The sequence below is a fragment of the Apodemus sylvaticus genome, chromosome 9, assembly GCF_947179515.1.
Source record: "Apodemus sylvaticus chromosome 9, mApoSyl1.1, whole genome shotgun sequence".
Lineage (NCBI taxonomy): Eukaryota > Metazoa > Chordata > Mammalia > Rodentia > Muridae > Apodemus > Apodemus sylvaticus.
The window spans coordinates 137572-151231 of record NC_067480.1 but is presented as its reverse complement, the minus strand read 5'-3'; the positions used below and the strand labels follow the sequence as shown (position 1 = coordinate 151231).

The 13660-nt window shown below is 38.2% G+C and overlaps 1 protein-coding gene across 1 annotated transcript in view; it reads left to right on the top strand.

The window, feature by feature from the left end:
* Enosf1 (enolase superfamily member 1) overlaps positions 1–13660 on the top strand; it is a 37703-nt gene that overhangs the window by 7720 nt on the left and 16323 nt on the right. Inside the window, 5 exon segments of the mRNA XM_052193350.1 lie at positions 157–265; positions 4863–4978; positions 6806–6897; positions 7477–7594; positions 11435–11472. Of these exon segments, the coding sequence (XP_052049310.1) occupies positions 157–265; positions 4863–4978; positions 6806–6897; positions 7477–7594; positions 11435–11472 (473 nt within the window).

Here is a 13660-nt window from a genome sequence, read left to right as displayed (position 1 = left end):
TTTCTATTTCCTTTTCTAGACAGGGTTTTTCTGTGTAGTTTTGGCTGTCTTGGAACTTGCTCTATAAACCAGGCTGGCCTCCAAATCTCCTGTCTCTTCTTTCTAAGTGCTGGGATTAAAAATGTGTTTGCATTTTGGGACTCTTTTTTTCTATAGCACACAGATCATGACTGCTCAGCTGCCTATGTTGTTATGAAGACAGATTCCGAAGATGGACTCAAGGGCTATGACATTGTGTTCACTCTAGGGAAAAAGCCAGAAATTGGTGAGTTTGAGACCTCTCTTAAATTTCCAGAATGTTTCATTTTCATGTAGATTCCATTTTTACTTTATCCTTCTCTGTATTTGTGCTGCTCAAATGGAATTAAAACAATGCTTTGTAATTTGTTGCTTTGCTGAGAGAAACTGAAAAGTAACAATATTTGGTCTTTCTCATAATTAGTTTTCTGGAAAATTCTTAAATCTCTATCAATTAAATCTGTAGCAATTACCCACTGCTTTTTAACTTGAGACTATCTGTAAAGTTTGAGAACTAGATAAGGCAAGTGACTGAGGGTGAGGGGATAACAGATATGTCATAATATGTAGAATCATTTATTGTTGAATGGTCTGTAAGTCTACTCAGTTCACAGTACTTCATACTAAGTTGCTTTCCAAAAAATTTTTTTCGATGGCTCACATTGACCCATGTATAGGCTTCTTTCTTGTTTTTCTAAAATAAAAATACTGAGTGTGTTGTAACCTTTCTCAAAGCTGGATAAGATCTCAGTGATGATATTGAACTCCCTCATATTTTAGAGATAGAAAACTAAGTCCAGACCGGTACTTAGCAATCAAAGATGTCCCAAAGAACTTTCTATGTAGAACACTGATTGATTGATTGATTGATTGATTGATTGATTGATTCTATGTATGTACAGGTAGGTAGCTTATACATGTGAGCATACATGTGGAGTCCAGAGATCAACTTCAGGTATTGTTTCTCAGGTGCCATCCATCGTGTTTTTTGAGACAGAGTTTTTCATTTGCCTGAAATGAACAATGCAAAGATCTACCTATTTTGCCTCCCCAGCACTGGAATTACAAGTGCACTCTATCACACTCAGCTTTTTTTTTTTAACATTGGTTTTAGGGCTTGAACTCAGGTCCTCATTCTTGCAAGACAAGTACTTAGCCAACTGAGTCATCTCTCCAGTCCCTCTCTAGAACAATACCTTTTGTCTGCATTCACAATATATACATATAGTACAGCATTCAAGAAATAAAAGAAGGTCACTTTCACAAGATTAGTTTCAATAGATATTTTCAATCAAGTAAAGAACAAATAAGATTACATGTGTGTGCAAATAACAAGGCAAATTTTTTTCAAACTTTCAGTGGATATCACTAAATTTGCTCCATTGCAATTTCCCCCAGATCACCCCCACAGGGCACATATTAGTCATCTTTCAAGTCAGTCTACCCTGCACTTGACTGAAGATCTGATATTTATTCACATTCTCAGGGCATTAGAAATGTAATTTTTAAAAGGAAAAGAAACAGCTGGTGAGATGGCTCAGTGGATAAAGTTGCTTGCTGCCAATTCTGACAACTTGAGTTCAATTCCCATAACTTACATGACAGAAGGGAAAAAAACTTCTGTGGCAGGTTGTCCTCTGAATTCTACAAGCATTCTATGGCATGCCTGATGGCCCAACTGTTAAGAGCATGTGTTATTCTGGCAGAGGACCTGGGTAATTATGAGTACCACAGGACAGTTTACAACCATCATTAAATCTGGTGTAACCTCCTGGCCTTCACAGATACCAGGCATATGTATGGTGCACATGCATACATGCAAGCAAACACTGATAACTCAAATGCATGCATGCATGCATATATACATACATAATACATACATACATACATACATATGTGGAGAAAGAATAACAAGGCAGAGTCCTATATAAGAAGAATGCATGAATTTACTGGGAGTCAGATATAAAAGATAAATTAATAATATATTGTGAAAATTACTGTTTTTAAAAAATGTATCTAAACTACACAGAGAAGATTTCTTTCCCTCACCAAAGACTTGGGGAAGGTTTTAGAACAGAGATGAGTCCAAAGAGTTAATAAAAACTATCTGCTGGGTAAAAGAGGAGACCAGATAAGGATTCAGCAACTCATCCCCACATCGTACTTTCCTCTTAAGTCAAGGGTCTCCTCTAAAAGTTTCCTACAAGGTAGTGACTGCTGACCAAGGTAGATTCGTGAGCTGTTTTTGCCTTTCTGCAACTTTAACTGTGCCTGTCTTTGAGTGCTGAGCATTTTATTAAGTTGCTGTCTTTGTCCATACTGCATACTATATAGCACAACCCTAGCACATTTCATAATCCACACTGAGTTTATAAAACCTAGGTCAGGCCACTGAAACTACTCTATTAAAAGACAAGTCTTTGAACTTCACTACCTTTAGCACACAGTGGAGGGACCTTGAGCACTAAGACAGATGAGATGCTGTTCTTCTGTTGAACTAAGATGGCATTACCTGCCCTACCCACAGTTCTGATGGAGATCTTAGAGCAGGGAGGGATCTCCTTGTGATTTTGATACATGTTCATTTTGTACTGTTATTGGCTTTCACATTTTCCAGACCACATTCAGATACAATAGATGTAATATTTGATCTTCCTATATATTTCATGGGACTCACTCACTGTGAACTTGAATAAAAGATTTTTTTATTAATTCAGCATGATTCTTCTGCAACCTTTATCAACCCATTTATTAAGTTATTAAGTTACCCATCACCTCCCAAAATAAGAAAAAATAGTGTGTTCTTCATTACTAAAGAGTATAAATATGTGTATGTGACCAAGAAACAAGTAAATCATGTCATATATTAATATATAGAATATACCAAAGTCATCTTTTTGTTGAATTTTTTTTTTCTTCCCAACTCATCTTGCAGGAGAAAACTCTTGGGTTTAGCCAAAAAGAATCTGCCTTTAAGGCTAATTTTTGACATATTAATTTCCCCATGCTAGAGCCAAAACACCACAACCTAAATATATATTGAATACAAAAAAAATTAGTTAATTTTTGCTGCACCTTCATGTCAAGCAAGGAAAATCCACATACTATGATGTATTTTTCACTATGGTTTTTTCCATGAACTCTTTTGATCATAGACATTGAGATCATTCTTAGCTTTTGTTAAATGCATTTGCTATTGTGGTACAACCATAGGCTGATTTACCCAGTGATTTATAGCAGCAATCAAAGCCATGAGGTCAGAGTTTGATGTATAAAATAAAATACCTCACTGTTAGTCATTAAATAAGTTTAGATTTTTGTTTTAATACAAGAACATCAACCATCAAGGAATGAAGAGGATACTGTGATCATACAGTTTTATGGGATAAATATCCTAACTAGAATGATTGCATATTCCATTAACAATAGCCCTTAGGGGATTGTTTAGTCCTAAGTGTTGCATCCATCAGAAAGTGTGTAATCACTGGAAAGCTGTGTTAGTCAGAGGCCAAGCACACCTGACATGGTGCTGCATTCATTTTTTTTTCAGTTTTTATTTTTTTATTAGATATATTCTTTATTTACATTTCAAATGATTTCCCCTTTCCTGGATCCCCCCTCCCCAAAAGTCCCATAAGCCCTCTTCCCTTCCCCTGTTCCCCAATCAACCCCTTCCTGCTTCCCTGTCCTGGTATTCCCCTACACTGCTGCGTCAAGCCTTTCCAGGACCAGGGGCCTCTCCTTCCTTCTTTTTGGGCATCATTTGATATGTGAATTGTGTCTTGGGTAATCAGAACTTCTGGGCTAATATCCGCTTATCAGTGAATGCATACCATGTGTGTTCTTTTGTGATTGGGTCACTTTACTCAGGATGACATTCTCCAGTTCCACCCACTTGCCTTAGAATTTCATGAATTCACTGTATTTAATAGCTGAGTAGTATTCCATAATGTAAATATACCACATTTTCTGTATCCATTCCTCTGTTGAGGGACATCTGGGTTCTCGCCAGCTTCTGGCTATTATAAATAGGGCTGCTATGAACATAGTGGAGCATGTGTCCTTATTATATGCTGGGGAATCTTCTGGGTATATGCCCAGGAGTGGTATAGTGGGGGTCCTCCAGTAGTATCATGCCCAGTTTTCTGAGGAACCACTAGACTGATTTCCAGAGTTGTACCAGCTTGCAACCCCACCAGCAGTGGAGGAGTGTTCCGCTTTCTCCACATCTTCATCAGCACTTGTTTTCTCCTGAGTTTTTGATCTTAGTCATTCTGACTGGTGTGAGGTGAAATCTCAGGGTTGTTTTGATTTGCATTTCCCTGATAACTAAGGATGTTGAACATTTTCTTTAGGTGTTTTTCAGCCATTCAATATTCCTTAGGTGAAAATTCTTTGTTTAGCTCTGTACCCCATTTTTAATAGGGTTATTTGGCTCTCTGGAGTCTACCTTTTTGAGTAAATGCTATGTAAGTCAGAGTGTTCTTATCCTTTCAGAACAATGAATTAACATGGTCTAGCTTTGAATCTCATTGTCCAGCACATTACCAAGTAAATAGGAAAATAATTTGGGAGTAATATTTAAGCTTGCAGGTCTATGATTTTGCTTATCAAAATATTTTTGCTCAACTCAGTATGTAAACTCCCAGCTGTTGTAGTTGTGTTTAGTTCTTAGCTATAGTAGGCACAGATACATTTTGGAATTTTAAAAAGTATATGGGGATTTTTTTGTATTTTAGTTATTTTCATGAAATGTCCATACTAATTTGCTCATGGTACATTAGTGCCTCAGTTTCCTGGTTGCATATTAAAGCATGAACAAGAATAAAATCCTATTTTGATAGTTGTTGGTGCTGTAAATGCTCTTATCCACTACGTGCTTCAGAAGGCTCTCAGGGATATTGTTGGTGACTTTAGAGGCTTCTGAAGAGAGCTCACAAGTGATGGGCAGCTCAGACTGGTAAGAGATATATTTCATTTTGCTTTAAAAGGTGTGTGTGTGTCTGTTTTGTCTGTCTGTGTCTGTATGTATCTCTGAGTGTGCACCTATGTAAGTCAGAAGAAGGTGTTAGATGTTCTGGAGTTTGTGAGTCACCTGATGTGAGTACTAGGAATCAAACTCCAGTTCTGTGAAAGATCAGCAAGTGCCTTTATCCTCTAAGCTATTTCTCCAGCTCAGGGATATATTTTATAAAAACATTTATATTTATAAATAATGTTTCTACAGTCTATGATGTCCTTTGATTGTAACAAATATAAAAGTAGAGAAAGATTTTCAAAATTTTCATAAATGATTTCATATAGTTAAATTAAGGCTTGAGCCATTTAGATGATCAGTGTTTTGAAATAGTCAATTCTTTTCTATGAGACTTGAATCTGAATGCATCTAGATCTCATGAAATCTAGCTGTTATACACCACAGTACCCACTGTCTAGAAAATGAGTACAGCCAGGCCTGTGGTGATGATGGTTTATGTCTATAAATCTCAGCACTTAGAATGTGATCACCATGGGTTTGAGACCAACTTGGGCTACAGAGTAAGAATCTGTTTCAAAAAGAAAAAATGAAGAGGTCTAAAAGATAAAAAGTCCAAATGGGAAACTCTTTGTGGGGAGGATATGAATAGTACTGGCATGGTAGGAGTACCTAGAAGAGAGCTGGGCGGTGGTGGTGCACGCCTGTAATCCCAGCACTCTGGGAGGCAGAGGCAGGTGGATTTCTGAGTTTGAGTCCAGCCTGGTCTACAGAGTGAGCTCCAGGACAGCCAGAGCTATACAGAGAAACCCTGTCTCCAAAAAAAAAAAAAAAAAAAAAAACAAGAGAAGGAAGGAAAGGAAAGGAAAAAGGAAAGGAAAAAGCAAGGAAAGGCAAGGCAAGGCAAGGCAAGGCAAGGCAAGGCTTGATCCAGCATTGTAGGGGAGTACCAGGACAGAGAAAAGGGAGGGGGAATGATAGGAGAATGGATGGAGAGAAGAGGACTTATGGGACATATGAGGAGGGGGGAACTGGGAAAGGGGAAAGCATTTGGAATGTAAACAAAGAATATAGAATATATATATATATACATATATATATATAAACAAAATAAAAAAGAAAGAAAAGGAGTACTTAGAAGAGTAGGAAATATAAAAGGAAAACTAAGAATGTAGAAGAGCATCATGATTTCATGTATATAGTTCAGTTGTCTGAACTATAAGGTCAAAGCATGAAAAAAAAGTACTAAAGAAAGGACTCTTAACTCCAGTAATATAAACTTTTTCCTATCTCATGATACCATGTTTCTCTTTTTTAGATTTATCCAATTTCCCTTCCATGATGGAATAGGCACAAGAGAATATACTTTCTGTTTCCTTAATTTGTATTTTTAACTTTATGTAGCATAAGTTAAATATGACTTGAAAAATATCACCTTGAAGAAGCTCCCATTAGCTGAATCTGGAACAATTGATCATGAGAATAGATATGATAATAATGTTTTATAACCCTTATAATATAAAAACTCATGAGTCCATTCAGGTAAGGGAAAGCTATAATGTAACTTAATTAGTCTGAGGCCAATGATGTCATGAAGAAATCACCATACTATAGTTGTCATAACTGTAGTTAAGTAAGCTGCGTCATAAGCAATCCTAAAATCTGGAGCAATAAATAGTATACTTACTTGGAAAAGAAAAATGGCTACTCCTGGTTTGTCTTTTAAATCCTCAAAGCATGCATGTTCCTGGAGAAAACCCATATATCTTTTCTCATCTAAGACAAGCACTGTGTGCTCTGTTTCCCAACCAGATTGGTATAGAGAAAGCTGTAGCACATCTGTCCATAGCAGCCATTATAAATGCTGTATGGGACCTGTAGGCAAAGCAGAAAAGAAAGCTAATGTATTTATAAGCACACTTGTGGCTACAACTCAGGATACATGGCTGTAGTCAGAAATTTGTTGGAGCAGGGCCAAATAAAAGGAGGGAAGGGACAACAAAGGTAGTGGGATTCACAAGGAGCATTAGGGATGGGGTGGGCACATTAGGGATCAGGTGGGAAATGAGCCAGATGTCTAGTGGCAGCAATCACCATTAGTAATTTCATATCATTCAAAAATGATTGCTTTATGTATGTCTTACAGCTATTTTCTTTTTATAATCAAGCCTTTATGGAAGCTACTTGTGGGCATGATAAGTAGAGTCTTTAATATTATAGTTATTTCTAAAGGTAATATTTTATAGATTACCTGGCTATTTTGATAATCAGTATGAATATTCAGGACTTGTCTGTTGATCATTGATTTGTGGGATAGGGAACTTTAAAGAGCAGGGTATTCAGCAAATATCCTCTTATCCCAGCTTTACATACCAGGAGGTGGGCTTATGGCAGTAAGTATTAAAAGGGCAATCATGAGAACAACTAGATATCCTTTGGGGAACAGCTTAGTCCCAGACAATTCTAATTCTGAAGTTCTCTAGAGAATCACAAATGTTAAAAGAGCTGTATTTTTCAGAAGAACAAATGCTGAGACACGGCTACCCTGCCTACACTACATCATGCGCCTCCCTGGGGTATTCAGACAGCACACTGAAACAGGTAAGCTTTTAAACCTGGCTTTACAGACAGGCCCAAGCAGGAGAAACAAGCTAATTCATGTATATTTCATTCCACTATCATCATACTTAACTCTGACACCAGATAAATGGACAGACAGATGGACAGACAGACAGACAAACACACACACATACACACACACACCACTCTCCTTGGACAACAATTTAGTCTCCATGGCCTAATCTCTTTCACTCTCCAATTGTGCAAGTGCAGATTATCACCTGAGTTTCTGACCTATAGCAGCTAGAACAGATTTCTAGAGTCCAAACCCTTGAGTTTTATTATTATAGCTCACAGAACCCTTGATTTACATTCATCAGTTTATTACTAAAGATGTAATATAGCAAGAGACAGGTAAAGTGGACCCACAGAGCAAAGTGTGGAGGGGTGGCAGTATGGAGCTTCCCCTCTCAGCATACTTCAGGGTACTATAACATGTTCACTAACCCTCAAGTTTCCTGGACTCTGTCTTTCTGGACTTTTACAGAGGAGTCATTGGCTTTTAGTAAGCAATTCACCCATCAACCATCAACCTTTCTCTCTCTAGAAGTTTCAGGGTAGGACTAAAATTACCAACTCTTTGCTTATGGCTTGGTCTAATTGTGACCAACAAAGAAGAGACTGATTTTCAGGATCAATTTATCAGTATACAAAAGACACTATCATTGAGGAGATTCTATGTTTTAGGTGCTGTGTACTAGGAAAGAATATGGGAAAATAGAATGCAGAAAGGGGCAAATGCCAGAATGTATGTTCTTATAGCACACTGGCTTTCTGGGAGAGTTTTGCTGTTTCCCGTTAGCCTTTCTACATAATTCTGTATCCAAGGCCACCTTACATAAGAGAAAATAAAGCTATTTATTCACTCTGACTTAGTGAGTCTCAAGTTCTGGAAGGTGAAAGCCTAGCTTTGATTCTATACATGTATAGGCATGTAATGCCAGAAAGTCATTTAACCATGCTGAAACTCAATTTTCTTTCTGTGAAGTAGGAAAATTATCTCTTATGGGACAGTTTTGAAGATTCAGATAAAGCTCTAAGTGGTCTGCAGCTAGCACATGCTCATTTATTATTCTGACCATATTACATATGTTTTAAACCTAGGGATAGGCAAATCCTTGACATCTGAGCTAGAACTCCAGTCTTACTTTCTCATCATATTGTATTTACAATAGAGCCAAGACAAAGGAGACAGAGAGAGGGAACAGCTGGCTTATGCTTCTTACTCTCACATGTGTTAGTTCAGTGGATGCCATAGAGAATCCTAGCTTTACAAAGGACATTCATACTGCATCATCCCTTGGAATGTTATGACAGTTAAAGGAATGTACTTAAATGACCTCAAAAACTCCACCAGAGAACTCCTACAGCTGATAAACAACTTCAGCAAAGTGGCTGGATATAAAATTAACTCAAACAAATCAGAAACTTTCCTAAACTCAAAGGATAACCAGACTGAGAAAGAAATTAGGGAAACGGCAACCTTCACAATAGCCACAAACAATAAAAAGTATCTTAGTGTGATTCTAACCAAAGTGAAAGATCTATGTGACAAAAACTTCAATTCTCTGAAGAAAGAAATTGAAGAAGACCTCAGAAGATGGAGAGATCGCCCATGGTCGTGGATTGACAGGATTAATATAGTAAAAATGGCCATCTTACCAAAAGCAATCTATAGATTCAATGCAATCCCCATCAAAATTCCAACTCAATTCTTCATAGAGTTAGAGCAATTCTCAAATTCATTTGGAATAACAAAAAACCCAGGATATCGAAAACTATTCTCAACAATAAAAGAACTTCTGGGGAAATCACCATCTCTGACCTCCAGCTGTATTACAAAGCAATAGTGATAAAAACTGCATGGTATTGGTACAGTGACAGGCAGGTAGATCATTGGAATAGAAATGAAAACCCAGAAATGAAACCATATACCTATGGTCACTTGATCTTTGACAAAGAAACTAAAACCACCCAATAGAAAAAGGACAGCATTTTCAACAAATGGTTCTGGTTCAACTGGTGGTCAGCATGTAGAAGAATGCAAATTGATCCATTGCTATCTCCCTGTACAAAGCTCAAGTCCAAGTGGATCAAGGACCTCCACATAAAACCAGATACCCTGAATTTAATAGAAGAGAAGTGGGGAAAAGTCAAGGACACTTGTCAATAGGACAAAACAGCAACCAACAGACTGGAAAAAGATCTTTACCAATCCCACATCCGATAGAGGGCTAATATCCAATAGAGACAAAGAACTCAAGAATTTAGACTCCAGAGAACCAAATAACCCTATTAAAAAATGGGGAACAGAGCTAAACAGAGAATCTAAACTGAGGAAAGAAATGTTCAACATCCTTAGTCATCAGGGGAATGTAAATCAAAACAACCCTGAGATTCCACCTCACACCAGTCAGAATGGCTAAGATCAAAAACTCAGGTGACAGCAGATACTGGCAAGGATGTGGAAAAAGAAGAACACTCCTCCATTGTTGTTGGGATTGCAAGCTGGTACAAACACTCTGGAAATCAGTTTGGTGTTTCCTCAGAAAATTGGACATAGTACTACCTGAGGACCCAGCTATACCACTTCTGGGCCTATAACCATAAGATTCTCCAACATGTAATAAGGACATATGCTCCACTATGTTCATAGCAGCCATATTTATAATGGCCAGAAGCTGGAAAGAACCCAGATTCCTACAACAGAGGAATGGATACAGAAAATGTGATACTTTTATACAATAAAGTACTACTCAGCTATTAAAAACAATAAATTCATGAAATTCTTAAGCAAATGGATGGACCTATAAAATATGATCCTGAATGAGGAAACCCAATCACAAAAGAACATTCAGTCCTTCTTAGAAAGGGTACAAAATACTCAAAGGAAGCAAATATGGAGACAAAGTGCAGAGCAGAGACTGAAGGAAAGGCCATCCAGAGACTGTCCCACCTGGGGATTCATCCCATTTATAGTCAACAAACTCTGACACTATTGTAGATGCTAAGAGATAGTTGCTGAAAGGAGCCTGATGTAACTGTCTCATGAGAGGCCCTGCCAAAGCCTTACAAATTCAGAATGGATGCTCATAGCCAACCATTGAACTGATCACAGGGTCCCCAATGAAGGAGTTAGAGAAAGGACTAAAGGAGCTAAAGGGGTTTGCAACCCCATAAGAAGAACAACAATATCAACCAACCAGACTCCCCCCTCCCCCCTCCCCACCAACCAAGGAGTATACATGGTTCCAGCTGCATATGTAGCAGAGGATGACCTTGTCAGGCATCAATGGGAGGAGAAGTTCTTGTTCCTATGAAGACTCAATAGAAGTCCCAGTGTAGGAGAATGGAGGGCCGGGAGGTGGGAGTGAGTGGGTGGGTGGAGGAACACCTCAAAGAAGCAGGGGAGGGAGATGTGATAGGGGGTTTCTGGGAAGAAAGGAAACATGTAAGGGGATAACACTTGAAATGTAAAGAAAAAATATCAATTAATATATATATATATATATACATACATATGTATAGATAGATAGATAGATAGATAGATAGATAGATAGATAGATAGATAGATAGATAATGTGTAAAATAAATAAAGGAATGTTTCTCACAGAGATAAGGAAAGAACCACTTCATAACTAGAGTGATACTGTTGGCCAAGCTGCTTCTATCTTTAAACAATACATGCTTTGTTCCTCTGGTTTATACTACAACCATAATGGTTGTGAAACCAATATAAGAAACTACTGAAGTACTATCAGGCCAGGGGAACATGGTGCATTGTACCAATTTCTAATGAGAGACTTACCCCTTTCCTAACAGCTCTGTGAAGCAGCACTAAAAGATGGCTAGACAAGTAAGTTATCTATGTAATGGTGGACTTGACTTCCTAGTGAATAACACTAAGAGGCTGAATATGTGAAAAGGAGCCAAAGACTAAATTTCACCAGTAATGCCTGAAGCAACTAATATAGTTGCTTCAACCTAGGCCAGGCATATTCTCTCTAAAGACAAGGTGTGAATCTACTTAGAATTCTAGAATATCATATATGGAAGAGACTCAAATCCATTCTTTTGTGGTACAAGAGATTGAACCTAGAGCATCATACTTATCAGACAATTGTTCCATTGCTGAACTCCAATCAGGATCTCCATTTTAACAAGACCCAACGGTTAGTCCTCATTTGTGTACTCAAATTTGAGAGGCAATGAACCCTTGTCAGTTCCTTAGCTAAATATAGTGAGAACATGAAGGTATGAAAAAGGGCTTTGGCATTTGGTAGAATTAAAGTAAACTCTTGCCTTTTCCCACCATTCCTTTTCAAGGACTCTTGTGTGATCCTAGGCAGATTTCTCAGCCTTTCTTAAATATATGTCCTCCCTCTCTCTTGGTCATTCTAAGAGTTGCCTTTTTGTTTTATTTTGGTTTGGTTTTTGGTTTTTTTCGAGACAGGGTTTCTCTGTGTAGTCCTGGCTATCCTGGAACTCACTCTGTAGACCAGGCTGGCCTCGAACTCAGAAATCCACCTGCCTCTGTCTCCCAAGTGCTGGGATTAAAGGCATGTGCCACCACTGCCTGGCATGAGTTGCCATTTTTATGAGAATTATTACAAGGTAAAGTTGGAGCACATGTTCATGAGGACTATCCTCTACCTGACCAAGAAGAGGTTGGCTGATGAGTCAACTCTAGGAGATCAGGAAGGCTCCAGAAAGATTTCTGGACCTCAGCAAAAGAAATGTGTAGAGACTGTGGCCAACTACTTCTAGTATTCTCTGGAACTACAAATCATATAGTTGAAACTTCCATCTAGAGTAAAAGAATCTCTGGGTATTTGTTATGAGTAAGAGAAAACAAGATAGTAGATGCCTAAGTATGTTCAGCGTAAAAAATGTTTCTGACTGAAATAACTTTCCCTCCCTCCCTTTCCTCCAGCTACTCTCCTTCAAAACCCTCCCAATGCCCCCCCATTCTCAAGTTGATAGTCTTTTTCTTTATCACTGTTACATACATGTATGTATGTTATGTATACTATATGTATACTATTATATACTGCTGAGTTCATTTTTGATGGTAGTGTATATATGACTTCAGGGCTGATCACTATACATTGGATAACCAATAAGGAGAGAGGCTGCTTCTCCTCCTAGTAGTTATTTGTTGCCCGTAGTTCTTTGTCTTTTTCCTCTTTCCATGATATTGCCTTTGTTCTGGTCTTATCTGTTGTCATTTTTAGGAGAAACTTTCAGAGCAGACTTTCTAGTATTTTGCCTCTTACAATCTTTCTGTCCCTTCTTCCAAGATGTTCCCTGAGCCACTGATGCAGGAGCTTTGATATACATTATCCTTTGGGGTTGGTCTCCCCATAATCTGTTGGTTTTTTGCATTATATCAGTTTGTGGTTTTCTGTGACAGTCTCTGTTTGCTGCAAAAATAGTCTCCTTTGATGGGGGGGGGGGTAATAACTATAATTATCCAAGATAAGATGATTCCTGTACCTGTGTGAAGCTTTTATGAGCTGAATAATCTTCTTAGTATACAGAGAGATTGGGCACTTTGAGGCGAAGACCTAGGCCCTATCTGCAGTTACACAAGCACAGCCTTAGTACTCACTAAACAGATGGTTGGGAAGAAGAAATCTGATACTAGTCCCTTGGGATGATATTCTCTTCTCCACTAACAGTGTTCACACTGGGACAACCATACTCTGTTGTCTGGCGACTGCTGAGAATAGAGTCAGCTAGTTCTCAGACTTCACCTAGAAGTCTGGGAGGAGGGGTCCTTCCAAGCTATATATTTACTAACATTTATTAAAGTCTCAGTCTTGATCAGCACAATGTTATCTTAACTCATTTCTCTTTTCGCCGCCTTCCCCATCCACCCCTCAGTTTCTCTTCCAGTAACCAGTTCACAATAACAACAGAATACAACAACACTCCAACAGTCACAAGGAACATATATAGATGTCTATGTCTTAAGACATTATTGGACATCAAGGCAAATTAGGGGGTTTTGTTTTGGGGGGGTTTGGTGGGGAGGGGCTCCTTGTG